General features: G+C 40.5%; 1 protein-coding gene across 1 annotated transcript in view; it reads right to left on the bottom strand.

The window, feature by feature from the left end:
* Positions 1-23,319, bottom strand: part of abca12 (ATP-binding cassette, sub-family A (ABC1), member 12) — a 72,703-nt gene that overhangs the window by 20,374 nt on the left and 29,010 nt on the right. Inside the window, exons 34-55 of the mRNA XM_069533490.1 lie at positions 23,009-23,079; positions 21,912-22,042; positions 19,667-19,837; positions 17,911-18,075; positions 17,516-17,711; positions 16,462-16,601; positions 15,140-15,259; positions 14,921-15,011; positions 14,372-14,551; positions 13,189-13,516; positions 12,192-12,306; positions 11,139-11,468; positions 10,520-10,589; positions 10,293-10,427; positions 9,665-9,826; positions 9,264-9,447; positions 8,427-8,645; positions 7,520-7,716; positions 5,674-5,831; positions 4,068-4,301; positions 3,757-3,889; positions 2,055-2,301 (exon numbers count right to left, since the gene is read on the bottom strand). Of these exons, the coding sequence (XP_069389591.1) occupies positions 2,055-2,301; positions 3,757-3,889; positions 4,068-4,301; positions 5,674-5,831; positions 7,520-7,716; positions 8,427-8,645; positions 9,264-9,447; positions 9,665-9,826; positions 10,293-10,427; positions 10,520-10,589; positions 11,139-11,468; positions 12,192-12,306; positions 13,189-13,516; positions 14,372-14,551; positions 14,921-15,011; positions 15,140-15,259; positions 16,462-16,601; positions 17,516-17,711; positions 17,911-18,075; positions 19,667-19,837; positions 21,912-22,042; positions 23,009-23,079 (3,777 nt within the window). The remainder of the gene's footprint in view (positions 1-2,054; positions 2,302-3,756; positions 3,890-4,067; positions 4,302-5,673; positions 5,832-7,519; positions 7,717-8,426; positions 8,646-9,263; positions 9,448-9,664; positions 9,827-10,292; positions 10,428-10,519; positions 10,590-11,138; positions 11,469-12,191; positions 12,307-13,188; positions 13,517-14,371; positions 14,552-14,920; positions 15,012-15,139; positions 15,260-16,461; positions 16,602-17,515; positions 17,712-17,910; positions 18,076-19,666; positions 19,838-21,911; positions 22,043-23,008; positions 23,080-23,319) is intronic.

Here is a 23,319-nt window from a genome sequence, read left to right as displayed (position 1 = left end):
TGATAATAACAATAATAACTTTACTTGTAAATCACTTATCTAAACAAGGTTACAAGATACATGGCCATAAAAACAAATGAATTCAAAAAAAAAAAGCAGATATAATCAATTGGAATCAGTTTTAAACACCAAATCATAACTATCTAATCTAATCCATAAATTCTATACAATCTTATAAATATTTTTTGATTATTGATTTATTCAAATTACTCTTGGTAGCTATGGTTTTATAAAGAATTAGAGTTGAAACTTTAAATTCATCAGGGTTTTTCTCTGCAGAGTTGTGGCTTTAGAGCAATTACGAGCTCACAACATTGTCAATAAACTGTCCGTGGGGAGGTCATCAGTGATTCCTTTATAACACCCTCGTTGCGCAGAGCAGGAAACACAAAAGAAGAGTAAAGACTTTTTTTTCTTTATTTGCAGATTTACATTTAAGTGGATTTCTTTTATTTGGGCTCTCCCCAGATATAGAGTCATAAATAAAGACACAGATCATTATGTTTTCATTGTTCACGCAGGCGAATGAGAGAACAAAGCTTTTCGAGGCAGTGCATGAAATCTGTTGCTCCACTATCACAACACTGCAGCAATAATAAAAAAAGACTGAGAAATTTAACACCCTCGACTACTTATAACATTATTCAACAGCAGCATCCCCTCCACTGCAGCACTGATTTCATAAAAAAATTAAGAAATATTTTCAATCTCTTTCCTGTATCAGGTTAAAAAGAAGTGGGTCAAGTCTCGATTCTGTCTTTGATATATGGATTGGCACCTCAGGATTTTCTCCCCCATAATATATTCTCTTGATCAAACAACAGACCTTCTCCCGAATGAAGAAGACGTCTCGCAACCTCCTCCTTCATCTCCCTGAGTTTGATCTTGCATCTCAGCCATCTTCTTTTCAATCACTCCTCTCTAACTTCTCTTTGTCCTTAAGGTCCATCTGCCCTTCAACAAAGTACAGCTTCAAATTCATTTTCTAACAAATGAGACATGTCGCCCCCCCCCTCCCGCCCCGACCAGCACAAATGATGCAGGGACCCAACGGGCCAATCAAGTGATGAGATTCATCAACCCCCTCATCAAAGTTTCATCAAGCTCAGATAGGCGTGTTGAAGCAAGCACCTCCGTGGTCTTAAAAAGGAATCTTTCATTCTATCCATTTTGATCCCTTGCAATTGTTTCTTGTGTTTTGTTAGTCTTGTTTGCGTGCGTGCGTATGTGTATTATCCATCCATCCATTATCCATATCCTTTGAGGGTGGTGGGGGAGCAGGAGCCAATCCCAACTGACATTAGACATGAGGCGGAGTACACCCTGGACAGGTCAGTAGTTTATCTCAGTGCCAGCATACAGAGACGGACAGTTATTCACAACTCTAATATCAATTCAGAGTTTAACCTAACCCCAGCCTACATGTCTTTGGAGCTGGCAGAGAAAACCCAGCAAGACAGGGGGAGAACATGCAAACTCCACACTCACACAAAAAGGCCAAGCTGGGATTGAAACTGGGAACCGTCTGGTTGCACCACGGTTACGACCCTAGCCCCAGAGAAAATTAACCAAGCCCGACAGGTACTCTGTTTTTTTGTGCCTGAAGCTGCACTGAGCTGAATGTTTTCCCTGATAACAGGCAGGTGCAATGTGAAAAACAAAATCAAGTAGACAACCCAGCCAACATGACTGAACCCGACCCAAACCCGAATATCATTTCAACATTGTTTGTGTGAACACTGGGCTCGAGTCGGATATCCACACTGCAACCACTGTGCCGGCTCTTATTCTGTCGCATCATGTGCTTAATTGGTTTTCCACTGCCTGTGAAGTAATTCTGTTATCTCCACACTTAAGGACCATTTACCTCCTCACCTCCAAACAGCCACCACCAGCCTTTGTTCCGTTTAACTTCATTGTTTGGACAACTAGTGCACTCAGTTACTTGCCTGTTCTTAGTCAGATCATTACCAGGCCATCAAAAAACCTGCCCGGCCCAAAACCCTGTCCTGGACCCCCGAATACTGTGTATTCCTCCTGCCATTAGAACTGACCTGAAGAAGGAGTAGCTCGGTCCAATGTTGTAGAGCGCAGGGCTCAGCTCCAGCTCAGGATAGTGCCGGAGGTCGCTCCTTATGGATCCCATGCCCATTGCAAATATTACAAACAGAACAGGGAGCAGGATCTGGGCGATCAGGCCCTTCCAGTCCCTGCGGCTGTGGTGGAACCTCTTGACCAGTATGGCTGATATCTGCAGCCAGGCCAGAGCCATTCCAGAAACAATGGATGAGCCAGTAAGCTCTGAAAAACACAGGAGGGGTAAGATTTTATCCTTTTGATACTGATGCATTTACTGTCTTTCTGTTGTACTGATTTGATGATGCCTGTTGTTTCTCTCTAAGATACAGTGGCATTGCTGATGGCAGTGCAATCCATCCTGATGAACCTGGTCAGCAGTAAAAGGTATGACTTATATGCTTATTTATATTACAACAGTGTTTTTTTCACTCATGTCTCACTATCCAGTTGATTCAACTCATTTATTTTAAGTATTGTCCTTGTTTATATCCACTGGAGTTAACTGGACTTGAGTTTCTGGAGTAAATGAGAGCATAGCGGTGAACATTGAGCTAGCAGTGCAGGAACCATCCAGCATTGGTATTGTAGTGTGTTGGGGTGAGATGGTTTGAGCCTCCCAACATGCTCAATGTTGTAGACATAAATTAAGGTGTGTTCTAACACATGATGATATATAAGACATATTGTGGAACCTTGATTGAAGCTACATGAATGATTAGTTACTCCCAGAATAAATGAGAACTTCAATAAAAAAATCATTTCCAACCAACAAAGTTTAGACAGTCTCATTAAATCAACTTCTCTTCTTGAATTTATGACTTTTATAAAATCCCATACTAATGCAGTATCTTTCTCAATGACACTGGTTGGCATGGATGATATTGAAATCCATGTTCAGGTGATATATCAACTCTACATGTTAGTAGATCTCTATAAAGATTATTTAAAAGGTTTAACACTGGTTTGATCGTTTAGTTTTCCACTTATCCGTGATCGGACAACTATCTCTCCAGCCACCATTGGGAGTGTGTGTTCCTAGTCCAGATGGGATGTGTTGTAACTCCAGCGAGTTCTGGGTCTACCCCTGGGTCTCCTCCCAGTTTGGCTTGCCCGGTAGGAGGCATCCTGAGTAGATTCCCGAACTACCTTAAGTGTCCTGCTATCACTAAGGAGCATATTAAACTCCTCATCCTGTCTCTCATGAGTCCAGCCACCCAGTGGAAACATTTCATTTGGCTACTTGTATTCACTATCTCATCTTATTGTCATTGACTTAAAATAGCAGTTTGTTGAAATACAACATAATGGTGTGAACTAATTATAGTTTTTTCCCTTAATTTGTTTATCTAAGGCAATCAGGTTCCTAAGTTCCACTAAGTAAACAAAGCTTTAGGCATTAAGTTAGACTAATTAACTTCACTTGTCCTTCTTTACTTGGAACAACTTGACAAATTAAGTAAATGTAAATTATATTATTATGTATTTAAACCTAGATTTTTTTAAAGTAATATCAGATTTTGCACTGTAACATTATGATCAATCATATAAGGTCAAGTTTGAAAATATTTTTTTTTTTAAAAGCGAACCAGGGAAAAAGAGTATGTCTCAGCATGCTGGACATTTTCAAAGATGTGTGCAGCTGACACAAAGAAAAGTAGAAAGGGAGGAGGAACTCACTGATCTTGTCACCAAGGCTTTCACCGTTGTCTGAAGGGAAACTGTCCACAGATCCTGTGTCAGAAATGGTCTCTGAGATCGACAGTGGGACGCTGTCACTTTCTGTGTTGTCATGAGTCAACTGGAGGAAGACCTACAGAAATAAAAACGACACATCAAATTATCTGTGTTTGTTAAAGAGCCTATTTAATTTCATCTAATGGTTTATAATATCAAAATGTAACTTTGCAGCTGCACTTGTGTTTTTTTTTCTTTTGACTGCAGTTTTGAATCTGTCTGTATTTGTGTGTGGGTGTGCACGAGTGCACTACCTCCTCTAGGGTGGTGTCAGAGATGCCATAGCCCCCGAGCTGCAGGGTGTCCAGGTTGGAGTCTAGCGCGGTCAGGAGGGAGCGGTATGAGGAGGCGTTGGCTGAGGTGAAGGGGGGCAGCGAGTAGACCAAGTCGCCCCCTTGGGCCTCCTTCAGTCGAGCTTCAGGTACATGGGCTTGGATAAACTCCTTCAGTTCAGCACTGTCGATTGCTTCAGCATCAAGGTTCTGCAGCTGCAGATAGATAAGGAGCCGCACATAGACTCATGCCATTTTATTCTCCCATTTCATGTTTTTGTGTTTAGGTTTAATTTTTGAGTTTGTACGCTCTACTGTTCACCTTTCTCTCCCTGCAAACATCATTTCATCTCATTGTGTTCTGTGCATTAGCATTAAAAATTCACTGTAAGGATTATAAACATTTAGAATTCATTGCATTTAAGCCTTGTACAAAGAAATCATCTGATTTAGCTTTTAAGGACGAGATAGGTTTTGGAAACAGGAGACATATTTAGTTTGATACTGCTTGCGAGGCTGTTCAAATGCTCAAACAATAGATTGTATGTAAAGATGAATGATATGACAGCTTCTCAAAAGTGATGCCAAAATGTCATGATTTCCTCCTGGTGGCTTCAGATTAGGTCATAATCCCTGCCTCCTCCATGTTAGTGGATGGAACAAGGGCCAAACCCCCCCAAAAAAAATCTAAGTACGCAAGAGTTATTTATTTAATTAAATAATAATCTTAGATAGTCCAAATCACATTATTTGTTCAAGTGCTAATTTTTCTACTAAGTTAGGTTGTGACTAGTGATTTGATTCTAAAACAAGGGGTTGAAAGGTCGTGATTGATAGTTGGTGAAACCGTATGTCCTGGCTCCAAATGAGCACGATGGCAGCATTTGTATCTGAAAATTTGGCATCATCCATTTTTATATACAGTCTATGGTTCAAACAACTATACTGTAGATACCTAAAACAGGCATAAGACTCAGAACTTAACAAGATACTGAAGAAAACTTTGGGTTTGATGAAAATATGTGGCCGGTAAAATCAAAAAGAGAGGCATTGCGGGGTCTCAGACAAATCTTGTTGCCAGTCACTGCACACATCTAGAAATGTTTCATTTATTTATTTGTCGAGATGAACAAAGAAGCCATCAAACAGGCAGGGTAAAAAAAAAAACTCTGTTCAATCCCTACATTAGGAAAACAGCTTAACAAAAAGTATTTACAAGTCAGCTCTGCCATTACAACACACTGTGAAATGTTTGTGCTGCCTGTGCATTATCCATATTATGTTATTGTTGATAGAACAACTGGATGAAATGCATCAGATATGCAGTTACTTTGTCTCTTTTAAGGAACATGTTGTGGCCTATCACTCAACATTTTCTTTAGGTAAAACATGGAACCACTTGTCTACTGGAGAAACATTGATTATTTGACCACAAAGAACCTTTAGAAAAAATAGTCAACATAAAAAAATGACATTTCCATAGAGACATTGTGTTGAGGAAAACTAATGTCAACAACTGAGTTTAGACGCTGTAAGATTAGTCTACAGCACTTTAGCCGAACATGCATGACTTTGAGGAGGGAAATACCTTTTTGGTGAGGGTGAGTTTGTAGCCCTGACCCAGCTTGTCTTTCAGGTGGAAGGGGGAGCCGCAGCATTTTAATCCTCCACTCTCCAGGAAGGCGATACGGTCGCTGAGCACTTCAGCCTCGTCCAGGTGGTGGGTGGACATGATGATGGTGCGGTCTGAGAGGACACAGACACAAACACATTATGCATTACGTGTATGTGTATTGTGATATCAATTACTGATCAAAGAATATCACCAAAACTGAAGCTATAGGGAAGTGTGGAAATTAGAGCCAGACTGATTTTGATATTTTGGGGCAGGTGCTTATACTGATGTTGGTGAATTTAATAAATCTGATATCAATACGACAGTTGATATATATTTCTAAAAACAAAAATTCACATTGATTCCTAAATGTTGTTAACAAACCCTCACGACAAAGAAATGTAAGTGAGGCTTGATACTGAAACTGTGTACAACCAAATATTTTAAAATCAATCAACATATTTTTAGTACAAACATAAAAGCACATCTTTTCTGCATTGTCAATTCAGTGAAATAAAAATTTTCATTTCCTTAAACATGAATGCAGATACAGATGTGTCTGTAAAAGGCTCATTTTAGTTGATACTATCAGCCAAACGTCACATCGGTCTGGCTCGAGTGTGAATATCAGTAAACTGTATTACATGAAGACCCAGTGACTCAATGTCAGGGTAGTGCATACATCACATTTATGTTTAATCACAAAAAAGGACTATTTCAGGACTATTTTAAGAATGTATTAGTCTTGTATATATTGGTTTGTATCTTTTGTCGGATTTTAAACTTGTCATATTTTATAAATTGCCACAGCTTCTATTCTATTCCAGGCAACGAGAAGAGTAAAAAACAACACAGAGGCAGCGTTTAGATGTCTTTTGGCAAAACTATTTTGGATCCCCACATTGCACACATCCAAACAAGCAAACTAAAATCCAGACATTACAAAGACCGAGCTACACACAAACTGTGTCACATACACACACACACACATCATCAATGAGTAACCAGCGTGCAAACAGCAAGTGATGCACAAAGTTTTTGAAGTAGATTCCCCTGGCACCAAACTCTCACTAACATCAGAGGCAGGGCCAATTAAACAGGACATTTCCTACATCTACAATTATACTATATGACATTTAGCAGTCTCTTGGCAGTCTACTGCCGCTCCCTGAAGAGAACCTAAAGAAAAAGTTTCCCCTGGATTGATCTGAGATTAATTATATGCTAGACCTGCAGTAAGAACCCAGAGCAGAGGGACAAGCCCCACATGGTCTTTTCCAGGTTCACTGTACTTCCAGTGATTTCAGGGGAAAACAGCAGTTTGGCTCATCTGTGTCATGTTAGTTTGTGTGCAATATCATTTTTTGTCGGTTTGGATTAGGTTAACAACAATTTTAAAACACTGAAATATGATAAGGACCAATTACTAGAACTTCAATTGTATCAGTATTCAGTTGTGAGGCATTAGAGGCATCTGCTCTTTGATGGCAGAAAGGCAGCGGAGCCGGGAATGTAGACTGTTAAGAGTTTTAGGAATAATTGAAGCTGGGACTCGTCAGCATTAAAATGGTGGAATGTGTTGAAAAGGCGAATAATACGGCCAAGTGGAAGCCAGATACAAAGTGAATAAAATCAGGCCAAGTATCGGGCCTTGCGGGACCCCAGATGACGAGAAGATGATAAAAAGAGAGGTAACAGTAATAGTAAGAGGTTACAGTAATAATAGAATCCAAGAAGGTGTAGCTCCAGGTTCCATGGGGACTGTGTGAACTCAAATTAACAGGATGGCTTTTTTTTGAATATTTTTGAATAATCTTACTTTTTTTATGCTGGATAACAATGTCCCAGATGCTGCGCCTCGAGCAAGGATCAACTCCTGTGGTGGGTTCATCCAGAACCACCAAGCGAGAGCCTCCTATGAAGGCGATGGAGATTGACAGCTTGCGCTTCATGCCGCCCGACAGGGTGCCCACCCGCTTGTGTCTGTGAACGTACATTCCTGTCTCTTCTAGGATCCTGGTGGGGAAGCCAATGAAAAGCATGTTTTTTTCTATGCATTACAACCCAGTTTGTTTGAGTTACAGTTCCATCAGTTCGTCTACAGGGACCAGAGGAGAGCTACTGCTTTAGGCTCAGGCTTATTATTGCTTCTCTTGTCACACACAAACCCTGCAGAAATAGTCTCATGATGCAACAAGGAGGGTTTAATGTGCGGCTTACAATAAAAAAAGATTTTCCTCGTGCTTGCTCCCACAAATTTATCAAAAAACGATGCCAAGGAACAAAAAGACATAAAATATTACAATATTCTTATGGGAAATTTTGAGCTTGAATTATTTCACAGCTCTTGAGATGCTATATAGAACAGTTACTGTGTTCTTCCCGCGGATTAGTATTCTCGGACTCAGGCCTTGAGGTAGCTTTAAATTACAGTTAGTACGGCCATAAAATCTGACGCTGACCATATCTGAACATTACTTGGACACTTTTTTTTTAATTTCCCTGGTGTAACCGGTAACTGGTGTTGAGCACTGGCTAATGTTCACTGTTAAACTCTCGTGGCCTCCGTCCATATTTCTTTTTTTTATTGGCCCAAGGACACTGTTTATGTGATGTTGAGGCATAAACCAAATCAGCATGACAGATTAAACTGCATCATGCACAAACCCTGACATCATCTTAAAGATGCAGTGATTGCGATATATCGAGGATGATTAATCGCTTACGTTCGGACTTGCTCGCGCAGTTCCCCGCGCGACCAGTGTGGGGCCTTGATCTGGCCGTACAGCAGGAGGTGCTCCTTGGTGGTCATGTGTTCAAAGAGGACGTCATACTGCATGCACACGCCCAGGTCCTTACGAATGTCGTCGATGTTGGTCTGCATGTCTCTACCGTACACTTCTATTGTGCCAGATGTTGGGGCGAAAAGACCTGTCAGGAGAGACCTAAGCATAGAGAATGATAATTTAGTATCCAGGCACAATACTGGATTGACAGATTTAAAACTTTTAAGATCACCTCTGAGGAGGTTTTGATTGTTTTATGTTTCATAATACGGAAAAAGTGAAAATATAAAAAATTTACTAGATAATGAGCCTTTTTTATAAATCACATTTGCTAATATTTGCTACCTGGGACACAAAAAGGTTGAAAATAATTATTTTAGTTCAATTTTCTACTTTCTTGTACTTTCTCTTCTGGAACGATTTGCTGGGTAATTATAATTCCCTCTCGGTTTTGCTTGTTTTTTGTTAAAACTCTGTTAAATCTCACTCTGCTCCTGCACTTGTTGTGCGATGCTCCGAGCATAAGCAAAACGAGTCACAATTAAAATGTAAATGTAAGTGCTCCGGTTGATGAAGACAGAGCAGGCTAAGTTCTGCCGTGGTTCATTTGATGTGCCAGATTTGGACAAAACAATCTCCCTGTCAGCAGCAGACCCTTGAGATGATTAAAGGGATGCACAAATTAAATTTCAAAGATGCTGCGGCATAATATAAATGGTCAAAATGGGTTTCATCTTAGGACATGCTGAGAAAGCTAAGAAAACTCGTGACACATACATGGTGGTGGTCTTGCCGGCTCCGTTGTGACCAAGCAACGAGGTGACGTGGCCTTCGTGGAAGGAAACGTTGAGGTTTTGAATACCGACTCGGTTGGAGTACATCTTGTTGAGACCGTGGAGGGCGACGCCCACTGGCAGCTCAGAGAAATCCTCACCGGCCTGGAAGGAAAGCGTGCTCTTGCCTGAGAGAAACAAACGGAGACAGGGGGCAGCCTGTAAATCACACTAACAGAGGACAAGTATTAAATGACGGGCGAGGGACAAATACAAACAAGGAATCAGGGTTTGGAAAAAAAATGACAGACCATGAAAAGGAAGACATCATGTTCTTGCTTCAAAAACACAACACCGGAGGAGACAGCATAAGATAGTACAACATCTTTTTTTTTTTTTTCCTACCTTTTTCCTTGTTGTCAGGGAAGACAGGTGGGTTTTTCTGCATGATGTTGTTGAAGAGGAGTCCTTTGCCCGTCTGAGTCTTTGACTTAATGCAGCAGCACAGGTCGGCCCAGAAGGAGGCTTTGAAGGGGAAGTACCATGGCGAGGGGATGCCATATTTTCCTGATGGGTAAATATGAATTTGTCAACACATGAAACAGAAACGAAGAGACATTTCCCAGGCACTTCAAAAACTGCTGCATTGGCCTCATTGAATTGGGTTTCCCAAGAGGAAGCTATGTTTTTATTTATTCTGAATATTTTAATCTGACTAAACTGGCAAATTCAGGAATTTTCTTTCAGTTTCTTTGCAGCATTTACCACAGAATTTATTCACTTTGCGCTCAACAGAGTGACTGAGATCTGCATTACTATGAGGTCACAGTGGACAGTGAAAACTCTATAGATGATATCGCAAGTGAACATGTGGCAAATTGAGCTGGAGTGCATTGTTATTTTGAAGGTTGGAGTCACTTTTTGTGGCGTGACAAATTAGTATAGAATATGGCTGAAAAAAAAAAAGTCTGGCACATTTAGGGAACTAATATAGCACTTCAGCCTTATCTGAGTTTTGGTGCTTTTATTTTACCTGGAAAGACCATGCGGATGTAAGCCCCGATAGTGAAGTAGAGGGTTGAGTCGATGAACATCAGCCAGCACAGCCACCCGAACGAGGCTGTGTCACCAGCGATCGGTGAAGTGTACGAGTTGCTCCATTGAATCCCTAAAGAAGTGAATGGTAGAAGAGTTTTACATTAAGTTCCACTGACTCGGTTGGTGTGTTTTGATGGTGGGCAGAGGTCTGTACGTTCATACCTTCTCCTTGGGCCTCATAGCGAGACACATACTGACTGGCGTAGCTGAAGCAGGTTGGGGAAAACAAACTCTGCGGGAAAACAGGAGAAAAATCAGACAGAATGCAGGAACAGAATCTGTAAAATAAAAGAAGATCAAAACAATCTTCTTCCTCCCACAATGCCTCTGTGTAATTCTACTCATCTTTACTCTTGACAACTCTATGAAGAAGTGTGAAGAGAGCTACTTAAAAAGACTTTCTTAAAACATCATATATGGAATTTTGTTCAAACAACACTGCAAAAATAACAACAGAACTTCCCAATGAGAAACAACTGAAGGCAAAACCCACTGTTTATCCAGACTCTCTCATCACAGGGCTGGCATTTTTGAGGCTGTGCATATAAAACTTTAAATGAGATGATATCAGATGATATCATTGTTTTTTAAGATGGATGGAGTAAATTACATTTTGGAATGAAATGAAATGACAATGCATCTCCTTAGAAAAGGAGCGTATCCTTTTCTCTTCATTCAACTCTCTTCCAGAGCAAATTACATTAGTGTTTGAAGCTTCTACACATATCACATCAGTTTAATAAACAAAACTAATGATAACAGAGTTTCTGAGGTTCCTCACCAGAGCACTCTTCTGAGAAAAGGTGAGATTTGTCTCCATGGCCATGACCACGATGAAAGGGAAGAAGCAGAGGATGTAGAGGAGGCTGCCGCTCAGGCCAGCGATGTAGGTCTTGTCGAAGAAGGAGCTGACCAGGTAGCTGAAGGCAATGATGCTCAGGCCATAGTCGCACAGGTACAAGAACATGAGGAAGCTGTCGCTGTTGGGCAGGATTTTGCCGTATTTCAGCACCAGCGTGAGGATGACAATGGTCAACACGAGGTAGGTGGCGCACTCCACGAACCAGGCAAAGAAGTGGCTGAGTGGGTTGACCCCCATCATCTTCATGTACTGTGGGGCAAGAAAAAAAAAGAATGGGTTTCAAAATGTCAATAAAAACTATGGTTATATGTGTCAAACAGTTTCAGTCCAGATACATTTATTCCAGATCCATGAGGTCACTGTGACCTTTGACCACTGAAAATATTATCATGTCAAAATTTGAAGACATTGAGGTCACAGTGATCTTTGACCAAAAAAAATGTCATCCTTGAGCCAGATGTATCACCTTCAAAAGAATGCGAGGGCACCTTGACCTTTGACTTTGGACCACTAAAATCAAATCAATATTCTATTTATCTTAGATTCCAAGTGAGCATCGGCACCAAATTTGATTTAGTTCCCTCAAGGTGTTCCAAAGATATTGTATTCATAAGAATGGGACGGAAAGATAGAGAGACAACCTGAAAACATAAAGCCTCCTTCCACTGTCTGTTGCAGGCAGAGAGGAATAACAATAGTTTTTTAGTGTCTGTGAACGTTTACAGCAATGAAGACGAGGAAATACATGAAACAGTCTGGAAATAGAAGGAGAGGAAAGAGGAGTAAGCTCAAGTTTCAGAGAGAAAAGTATTGTCTTTCAGACCGTCAACTGCTCATCAGAAATCATTTGGGTTTGTCAGTGATTGTTTAACACAACCAGCCGACCCTATTATAACAGCAAGTCATGAAAACTCACAGGTGTCTGCTGAATGCAAAAATAAAGCAGCACATTTCATCATCTTTAGCCCTTACCTCATGCAGCCTCAATTCTCTCTCATGCACGAGTTTCTTCACAAAGTCGGCAATGAAGAGCACCCATGCTAACATCAGCATGATTGGGAAGACAAAAGAGATGGCCTCCAGGTACCTGGGGAATACAGAGGCACCAAGCGTTTGTCAAAAGTGGAAGAAAACGAACAACCAATCACTGTCAAGAAGAGGAGATGAAAAGGTCCATCACTCAGTCACCAGCTTAACAGAGACGCAAAGAGGTGCAGAGCATGAGAGCAACATCGAGGGAGGGTTTGGGGGAAATTTTGACAGCAAAGTTCTGATCCTTGTGTTATTTACGCAAAATAAATGCCTCTCTATTTTAGCTTTTTTTCTGTTTTGGGGCCTGACACATTGGGAATTTAGTGTTTGGAATTTTTAATGCTGCACGCCCATATTTCACAGCTATCATGTCAGAAACTGAGCTGAGTCATAAATCATAATGACAGAGAGGCAAGGATCATCATATCTTACAGTTGTTCAGAAGGCAGCGAGCCAAAGACAGTGGCCCACTAGTGCTTCGTAGATGAGATATCAGCGCTGTCTTAAGTCACACTCGGGGGCCGAGCACAAACACGGGCATTACCTTCTGGCGTGATTTATTAGACACAATGTTGTGTAACGATGCACAAGTTAATTCCAAACCCGTGTTGGACTGGATATCTATGCTGCGGAGATGAGTTGCGTTCTTTATAAGTGGGTATTGAAGGCCTGAAGGGTGTCTGAGTGTAAATATGAATGGCAAATGCACAACAATAGTGTTCACTTGGTGTGGAGCCAATTATAATGTGAAATGCTCTCGTGAAGGAACCCGAGTGGTAAATGAATAATGAGGGAGCCTGCATTATTCTACACCATCGCCTGTAAATCCATCCTGGGATCATTTGTTTCTTTACGTCTCTATGCATTCATTTGTAGCTCGTATTTATGTGTCGTTTGCTTGCACATGTATGTGCATCCATGGATTTAGATGACTCACTCATCACGCAAATGGCACGGGTAGGGGAAGGGCTGCAGCTGCACGGACGGCTCTGTGACTCTCTTCCCGGTCTGGGATTCGATGATAGCCCGGTCGATGTTCTCCTGTAGATACACGAAGCCTCGGTTGTAGCGCATGGTCTGCCTGGCCAGAAGGTGGGTGTCCTTCACAAAATAGGGGTCCCGCACTCTGTCAGTACGCATGACGTTGTCCATGTGCATGCGGATAGTGTAGCTGACTTGGGGAGGCAGGGAAGATGCGTTGGAGGAAGACCTGGCGTGACGGTTCTTGGATGAGTCGTCATCTTTGGGGAGCTTGAAGATGACACCTTAAAAGACAAGATTAATGTCATTGCACAGACTCTACATAAAGATGGACAACATGAACCACTCCCCAAAAGTGAAGCCAAAATGTCTCGATGGCCAGCCAGTGGTTGGCTGCAGTGCAAAAACCCTGCCCTCTCCAGATTAGTGGATGGGACGTATACCAGCCACAGAACAAAAAGTAGCAGCTAGCTCTCTAACTTAAAAAAGAAAGTGTGGTTAGATCTCACCAGCACTAGCCTCTCACTGGCTTCCAGTCATATTCAGGATTGATTTTAAGATTTGTCTTGATAAAGGATGAAACGGGCTGGCTGGCACTGAGGTCGACTAATCTGATGTTTCATCACCTGTTCATACCAGAATCGCTAAGACCTGGAAAATGTTTAAATCATTGCTAAAGACCAACATCTTCTGACTGGCTTTCAATTCCAGTTGAGTTTGAGATTTCCTTGATTTCATCTGCTACTGTGCAGCATTTTGATTCCCAGGCATTTATGATGTGTACAATTTTTTTGCTTTTTGCATTTTTTTATATATAATTTAGTTTAATTTATTTTCATGTTTTAAGCCAGTTGGTCAAATGTTGTTTTAAAGCTTCTATTAATACATTTTCACTTGTTGATGTAGTGGGGTTTACATTTGAGTAAATGGTTAAATGTACTTTTAAAGTTGGGAGATACTTTTAGAGACCGTGTTCACATTTATAAGATTTTACCCACAAACTAAAACATAAAGAAGTCCAGAAAAGTAATGAATTACTGTCCAGTGAAACTATAAACCTTGGTATTTGTTAAACTGGACTGTAGTCCTGTATTAATGCGGACATTCCGATCTGTCCGTAATACACAACATTTACTCACTTGCGTAGAGATTGCGATTTTTGGCGAGTTCCTGAGCTTCGTTGTTGAGCTGCTTGGCAGAGTCGTAGCCACGGTAACGGTCAAACTTGATACAGGAGGACAGGTCGACCATCAGGGTGGACAGGGTGGTAATCTGACTCAGTATGTGTTTGTTCTTCTCCAGCATCACCGACATGTTAGCTTTAGAGAAAACAGAAAGACATTGAGAGTGCAGAGTAAAAAATCATCTTTGACTGCTGTCAATCCAAATTAAAATAATGATATTTACTGTGTCTGTTCCTGTTAATTTACATTTTAGCATTTAAGATAGAAATACAGTCTGACAATACAAGGTAATCTGATTAAACGTCAGACCTAGAGAAAAAAAGATGACTGACATAATCATATCAAGCAGAGACACCAAAACAGAATCATGTTAAAAATTAGTATAATGTTTCTTATTAGCCCACATTCGGACAGTGTGGCTATTTGAACAGGCAATAATAGAGGCAGGAATATAAAGGTATGCTTTGTATCTGCAGCTTATGAAAGAGTAAGACCTTCACTCACAAAAGCTGCTAAGTGTGTCTTTCATTCTGTCGACATCGATGTCAGTCTGCATCTCAATGAAATTCTTCACAAAGGAGTTGCTGAGGGAATTCTGACGGGAGGGGAGAGAGAGCGGAAGAGATGATTCACAGCATCCACAGTCAGATGCCGAAACATGTTTGTTTCTCTCGACGGCAAAGACAATCAGATATGCAGAAGACATAAAAAAAATGTAAATACCTGCAGCATCGGCAGAGTGTGGCTGAGCAGTTCGGCAGAATTGATGATGTAGTCTGAGGATTGGATCCAGTCTTGTGAGTTTTTCCTCAGATTTGCAAACTCCTGCAAGGTGGCATTGGCCTGGGAAAGGGACAGGGACGAGAATGTATGAAATGGCAGCAGTATCAGCCAGAGTTCATAACCTGCAGTGTGTGTGTGTGTGTGGGGGGGTGTGTGTGGGGGTGTGTGGGGGTGTGCATGCATGAAGGCAGCGGTAGACTACAAACAAAGTCAAGCTTGGACAAAAAAAGAACCTAAGTAGAAGACAGTGATGCATAAACTCCATGAAACTACATTTCTTACCAGCTACTCCCAGTGGGGGGTACACAGGGACTTAAGAGGTAAACACAGCCTAGAAATAGCAGAAATAGCAGTGGCAACACATTTTAACCCAGATTTTTTTATCTAGGATTTAGAAAATAAAGGTTACGAAGGTCATGAAGGCACAAATCCCCAGAGCTGCTGACAGTGAGATGTTTCAGCTGAAAAAAGGAGAGGAAACTAAGATGGATCGTGAGAGGTAAATCACTACGAGTTTCAGGGCTATGTTGAGGAAAAAAAATATAGAAGATTTTGAGAATAAAGTTGTAATGTTCCGAGGAAAAGAATAAAGCCATAATTTTAGACTCATTTTAGAGAGGGAATATCAGAAGATAAGTATGTTGCCTGCGTTAAAAAGAGGAATGTGGAGCATCTCTTTAAAGGAAAGCTTACTTAAGGTTTCCCAAATAACCTCATACTTTGGCACATCAGCTCAGCGTTATCACAAGAAAAGATTGTGTAAGAGAAAGCTGCCTCTTTTGTGGAGGAGGAAACGTTTGGAGGTGGGCGACTGTATATCGTTGGCTGCATCTGTGTGCTGTTCAATGGGATTTAATACTTTCAAGATGAGACTGAAGGTTTTGGATCCAGGAGTTGTGGAACTCCAGCGAGCACCCGTTCTCCTTGCTTATTTATTTCGCTCAACAAATGTTTTTTTCTCTACACTCATAATACTACAATTTCATTCTTGAAATATTACAATTTTATTCTGCTACTGTTACAATTCTTATATATATATTTTATTCTTGTGATATTATGACTTTTTTCCTCTATTTTCATAGACTGGTAAATAATTCCCCTTGGTGAACCAGCTATCACACAGTCATAATACGTAATACTTAACAAAAGATAACATTTAAAACCTGAATTTTGTTTTTATATAGTTTGAGTATCACTTGGATTGGATTATACTTGGAGGAGGTAACATGTGCATGTGTGAATGTATAACATGTGCTGCATACCTTCTCCATTATGGCTCTTGTGATGGGCGTGTCAGGGGTGTACAGGATTTGCCCCATCAGCATTGGTTTGAGGAAGGCCCAGGCGATGGCTCCTCCTGTGGTGTTGACCATGTCCAGGTACATGTTCATGCAGAAGGGAGCTTCACGAGGGAGGAAGAGGAGGGCAATTATTTTTAGACTGTCTGAGGATCATTTTTAAGGTGAAAGTGTAAGGCTGCTTTTATTTGATATTTTCTTTCTGTCAAAAATTTCAATGAAAGGATTAAAACCAGGAGAGTCTGAGTTGTACGGCTTAGTAACATCCCTGCACTGAGCCCCGAGCCCATTTATTCCTGAGACTAGTGTTCAATCAACAATAATTGATGGTGGGATCAATTAATTTGTTACATCCACCAAAGAGATTATGTTTTTATCTCCTTTGGTTTGTCTGTCTGCAGGTTTACTGAAAAACTGCTGAACTGATTCCCATGAAATTTTGTGGAGGGCTGTGGCCTGATCTCAGAAAGAATCCATTACACTTTTAAGCAAATCTGGATAAACGGGCGGACTCAGGATTTTTTTTCTTTACCACGGTGAGATAGGGCAAATCACCAGGCTTATCCTTCAATCCTAAATACTTTGTGAATTGTCAAAGAGGCAAACGAAACATATTCCCAGAGTCTTGTCCGGGGCAAAGATGGTGACGTCAAATGTCACTTTGGGAGTATTTTTCACTGTTTTTGAGTTTTGAATTTCCACTGTCTGTGTCCACACATATAGAAAGTTGGAATATTCAACTTTAAGTCAGGGAAAAACAAAAATGGGAAAATGTCCCTTTGGTTTGTTTGAAGCACATTATTTCTTAATAACATTCTAACGTGTCATTGCTACTTCTGCAAATTCAATTCAAAAAACATAATACTATTACATCATACTAATAATGAATGCATTTGACAGCGATAAAATCCATTGAAATTACTGGATATCAACACCAGATATTCACATGTAGTAGTGCCTGCACTGACACTAAAAATCAGTTTCCAAAAGCTCCACATGTGTCTTCCTCCCTACGTACTGGCATTTCGTGGTATCTTGAACCGCTCGATCATCTCCTCCCTCTGTTGGCCGCTGGGGAAGTCGGGGTTCGGCTCCGACATGGGGGGCAGTTTGGAGATTCCAAATAGAGCCATGATACCGTTACTGCACAGCGCTCGAGAGAGGGTGACGAACGTAGCCTTGCTAGAGATGGATCTTTTATATCCTCTGGACATCTGCGAAGAAACAGAGATTGAGATAAATATGTTATAAGTTGCTAATTTGTCATGTGAATATGAGAGTTCCATTTGAAGGCTTAAAAAACAGTTTAATGCTGCGTGAACCAGTGTTCCACAGCAGAGAAGAGTCTGGTTGTTATTGCTGGTGTAAGTTGACACTTGTGTAAAGCTGAATAGAAGCAAAGAGTATACGCACAAGGTTGAATTCCTGGTTGGCCATCAGGTTGAGGTCTTCAATGGAGAGCAGGTAGCTTTGCAGTTTGTTGATTGTAGGAAGAATGTTGTTCATCATTTCAGTTAAAGACTCAGCCATCTGAAGCATAACCACCACCAGGCTCTGCATGTCTTCAGACAACACCACCTGAAAGAAACACATCAACATTCAAACATTTTCATTGCTCTTTTCTCTTTGCTCTCTTCGTCTTTAAAGTTGCGGAGGCCGTGGTTATTTTGCATGCTTACCAAGCCGAGGGTCTTAAGTCGTGCATGACTTTATCTTGCAAATGTCACTATTAAGATTAATAGGTTGCATTTTAAGGAAGATATATTTCAAACTTCAAGTTATTTGAATAAAAGTGTTTAGATAGTGAAGGCCTTTCCTGAAAATGAAAAATACTCTAATGAGAATATATCTCATAAGTTACACACACACATTACAAATATCCTTTCCACTTCTCGCTTCATCATATTTCAGCGTTTCTCAGTTTTATCTTTTTCCTTGTCATTGCTTTTGTTTTCTTTCATTGTATTTTGACATATCGTGCTTTTTTTCAGCCAAGGTAATAAGATAAGTATATCTGATATTTAGTCAATGTCTTAAGAGGCTGTTAGGTTATTACTCATCGCTAATATTTGCTTGTCAAATAGTTTTTTATAATTCTAATCCTCATTTTATAAATTCAGTGTAGACCTGCATGTACAAGCAACATTAGCCCCATAAAATTCAACAAAGCAACTCAAGGTGTAATTTCAACACAGTAGCACTGTGCATAAGCAGTTTCAGTTATTAGGGGAATTACATGCTGCCTTTTACGAGGCATAAAGCAATGTAAGCTTTTAACTGTAAAGAATGGATGAATGTCAAATATTCACACTTCTTTTAGCTCTGCTTTCTCCTCCACCGGAAATACTGAAGTAATAAGTAGACAATTATGATACTATATGTTTGATGCTAGGGAGATAGCACACAGTGGACCGAAGACATCCTGTCATGTGTGTAGCAGAAACAAGCAGAAACGTCAAAATGAACTAAAACCGTTAAGCTAATGACCATAAAATAAGAAAAGTGAACTGAAACGTGCTAAAAAGCCTCATGAAGCTGAGGGAAACTTTGTATTATTTATTTTAACATTAAAAGTGTACATTTCTATTTATATGATTACTTGTTCTCATAAAAAAAATTGAACTTTCAAAAAGGCTGAGGATCGATCACTTAAAATGTGTTTAGAATCAAAATTCAAGTCTAAACTACTAAATCAATCAGTCTTGAACAAGAAAATGTTGCACATGAAGTAGAAAGAAGATTTAAAAGAGAAAACCTTTGAAAACCTTATTAACTACTGCATCAATGCAACTACACCTTGCTATGTCTCATATTCAAGCATGAATAGTTGTATGAAGTTTTTGGGATGGACAGTGTCTGCTGTCATGGATAAAATGAAAAAAAAACAGTTAGTGATTTTTTTTTAATGTGTGACAGAGCTTTGTCTGGTGAACAAACGTTTTCTCACATAAAAGCTTTTCTCTCCAACTCATCTATCCCTCAAACAAACACACCGTGGAATCAAACGTGCATCGGGACCCACAGAGACGATTTCTTTAGCCACTCTGGCTGTTACAGAACAATGTGCAATCATCACATTCACACATTCACTACAAAGTGAAGACATTTTACCATTGAAGACAGTCAACCATGTTGTTTTCTTGTCTGGGGACAAAAGACGGGGCCTTACTCTGTAGATGACTTTTTCCATGTTGAGATGGCGCACCATCAGCAGTGAAAAGCTGTACCACTGCTCAACACTCATGGAGCAGAAGGTCTTTAAGATGGCCGCGTCTGACGCTTTCATGTTCACTGAGGATGTGGAGGTGCACTGACGCAGGTTCACCAACCAGGACAGGATCTGTTCCAGAAGAGATAAACACAGTTGTGGAAAGAGGCGACAGAGGCAGAGGGGATGATACATCATGCACTGAACCACAGAAAGGTATAAACACGAGCCATTCTCTTATAGCACATCCATGTAGTTGATAAAAGATTCCTACTTTCATGGTGAACAGGCTTCCCGATTAGAGTGTGAACAGAACTTGATTATCTACACCGTTTACCCTTTGTGGGTCAATGGGGAGCTGGAGCATATCTCAAACAGAATGCTGTCAGGTTCAGGTCGAGCTCCGATTATTCTCGCTCCGGCTCGGATGGTTTGGGACAGAAAAATGCAGCTCCAGACGCACATGGGTCTAAGTCCTCCTCCATTTAGTAAAATAAAATAAAAAAAGACATTCGTATTATGTCTGGCGACGTCAATTTTACCTCTCTGAAGACAAGAATGGCAGGTGATCAAACACGTGTCAAGTGTCAGCCACATCCAATTGTTCTTGGAGCTGGCAATTATGGAAATGTGTTTGCTCCGATTGGAAGGACGTTCACAAGTCACACAGGTCGGCTGCAACTCCGTTTAGTCTTATTTCACTCACCTGTGCAGCGTGTAGACACAATAATGTGTTACCTCCATCTGATAAACTCCATTTAAGTGCACTTTATTCCTGCAGTCGTACCAGCAGAGACTTTCAGACGACAGCCTTTTATTCCACTAAGTCATGTCTGCTCTGGAGAAATGGTCCGTGGAGTGATTTTGATTAGGCCTGTAAATCCGTATCCATTGTACTGTAACGTCAACAGTTACAATTTTTTTAAGCTTGATTGATATTGTATTAAATAGAACAAGCGTGCTTTACAAAAGGCACCTTCTTTGCCATTAGCTGAAGGTTACAGGGTTCTCTGGAAATGAAAGTGAAGTTACATTTACTGTAAATTGCACCACGCAGCAGCAGCCTTCAACAAAGTGCACAGGCTTTACAGGTTGCATGAAAAAAACAAAACTCTGAAGCAATATTAAGTCTACAGCACATGCTAATTAAAACATGGCACATTACCGAAGCTATAGAAGGTCTGCTCCACCCCACAGCCTGCAATGTTTCGTGGGAATTATGAAATGTGAAAAATTGGACCTTGGTCGACATTATTTGCAGAGGATTATGGGAACAAGGCTTCTTTGCACCAGCAGATTCCATGTGTCTTCAGGTTCACTAAAGCCTGCCTCAGACTACAGGAGTTTTACGACCCTGACCAATTAAGAAATCAGGTTGCATAACAAACTAGAGGAGAATCTTTGAAGATATTCTTTTGTCTAATCTCAAACATGGACAAACAACAAGATTTAAAAACAGTGGCACATCACACACTACAGGATATTTTTAAGATTGTTGCTCAAGAGGTAGCCACACACTCCCTTGTGTCACCACTCTGACACAAACAAACAAATGACTCTCAGTAATAATAATAATAATAATAATAATAATGCTTTGCAGGGGTATACAATGACAGCAGAAGAAACTAGTCTGGTTAAGAAGATGGTTTGGGGGACAAAGTCAACATTGTCTATAGCGCCCACACTGCAGAGTTAAAGTCATCCATGACAACTCTGACTTGTCAACTACTTGTCAACAACAACAGTGCCCCCTGCTGCATAACTGCTGTAGATGCCAGTGCTTTATTGGACTACTGTACCATGCTAAACCCACAGATAAACAACTAGTATACAACAGCACACAGTGTCTTTGATTATTATAGTTGACTAGTCGAGTAGTCTGTCCAACTAGCTTGTAATTCTCTGCACTTCACTCGTATAGTAGCTTGTTTTGCGGTAACCATTTCAAAAGCTCGCCTCAGCCCTCTCACTGGTTCCACTAGTCCAGACGCAATCATCCCGATTTTAAATCCTAGATATTAACCATGTATGATAATTATCATGGTGGCCCCGATGATTCTGTGGTTCCAGGTTCCAAATTTGGGTCAAATCAGCTCAACATTCCTATTGTCTGAGCCCAGTTTGAGGCAGTGACTTTATGTTTGCTTGCACACTTACAGTATGTGCTGTTATTAAGGGGAAGTTTAATGAGATGCAGCTGGCTCACCTCTAAATTGTTGTTTGGTACAACGGCATCCATCAGCAGTTGCAGAGCTGCTGGATCGAAATCCATGTGCCGCTGAACATCCTGAACAAAGTCAGCTTTATCTCTCAGCAACTCACCAACCGTCACCTCTCCTGGGAAGTAAAGTCATAGAAGTGTGAGCCAAAAAGTTTTTATTTTCTTTTTATATATTGAAACTAAATATCTAGTTTTATTAGATTTCATAATTCATGCTGCAGAGCAGTTGCATTGTCTACCACAGAATGGATGCTAAGGCTGGTTTAAGTGTTTTCTCAAACAGCTTTATTTGTTTTTATTGCCAATTGCCATAACTGCTGTTATACAGAAACTGCTCTTTAAAAGAAAAGAGAGAACAATATTCAGTGACATGTTTTCTAATTCAGCCATTCACAATGAGACAGGATGCCTCAGGATTGTAATTATGTTTCCAGCCAGGTCTTCAAACATGTTTACTGGAGTAACAATCGTGGACAATATGACATCAGAGAAATGTGCTGCTCTAATAAGTTGTTAGATGATCAAGAGGCGAGCGGGGAGGGGACATAAGACACAAAAAGACACAAGCGAGCAACAGGTGAGATGAAATGAGCAGTCGGTTGTCATGGAAACAAGGTTTGTGATGTGCTCATAGCCGACCAGGCAGGCGGCATCCTTTTAATACAAATGTGACCACAGCCTTGAATCCTACATTTTGAACAGTTAAGAACCTTTGGATTATGAAAAAAATGCACCTACAATGAAAAAGTCATTTAGATTTGAGTTTTTTAAGCATAGTTGCCGAACTAGGGGACTGTTGGGCTTTGGTTAGTTTTTACTGACTGCCATTCTAACTTTAGGTTTCTATTCCAATTTTAGATTACATTTCTTTAACCTGATTTATCTTGAGAATTACCCATCAGGAAACTGGTTGTTAGAAAAGGGAACATGGGGAAGAAGTATTCTGACATCATCCTCTGTCACTGTATTGTAATAATTAAATCATAATCCTTGTGTACAGAATCATATTAAGAAAAAAACACGTTGTCCCATATAGCATAATATTAAATACAAAAGCTGTAAAATACAGACTAATGTCTCACCTGGGGAGGTGACGTTAATGTTGAGAGAGCGCAGGCTGCTGGTGTCCAAACCTTGACCCAACATAGAGGTCCTGTACACACACATAGATAGAGAGAGGAAGAGAGAGGGAGAGAGAGAGAGAATAAATAAAAAAATATACAAGTCAGTATAAAGTTGACATCAAAATCTTGTGTGGTGAAATGTGTGTACTGAAACAGTGCGGCCCCACTTCCTGCTGCTTTTTAGGAAAATATACTAAAGGAGATAAGTGAGGGGTAAAGATCTTGACAAAGGTGAGGGCAGCTTTCCGTGAACAAACCGCAGTAGAAAG

This window comes from Paralichthys olivaceus, chromosome 10, assembly GCF_024713975.1.
Source record: "Paralichthys olivaceus isolate ysfri-2021 chromosome 10, ASM2471397v2, whole genome shotgun sequence".
NCBI classification, from domain to species: Eukaryota; Metazoa; Chordata; class Actinopteri; order Pleuronectiformes; family Paralichthyidae; genus Paralichthys; species Paralichthys olivaceus.
The sequence above is the reverse complement of the archived record's forward strand: the minus strand, read 5'-3'. Positions and strand labels throughout refer to the sequence as shown.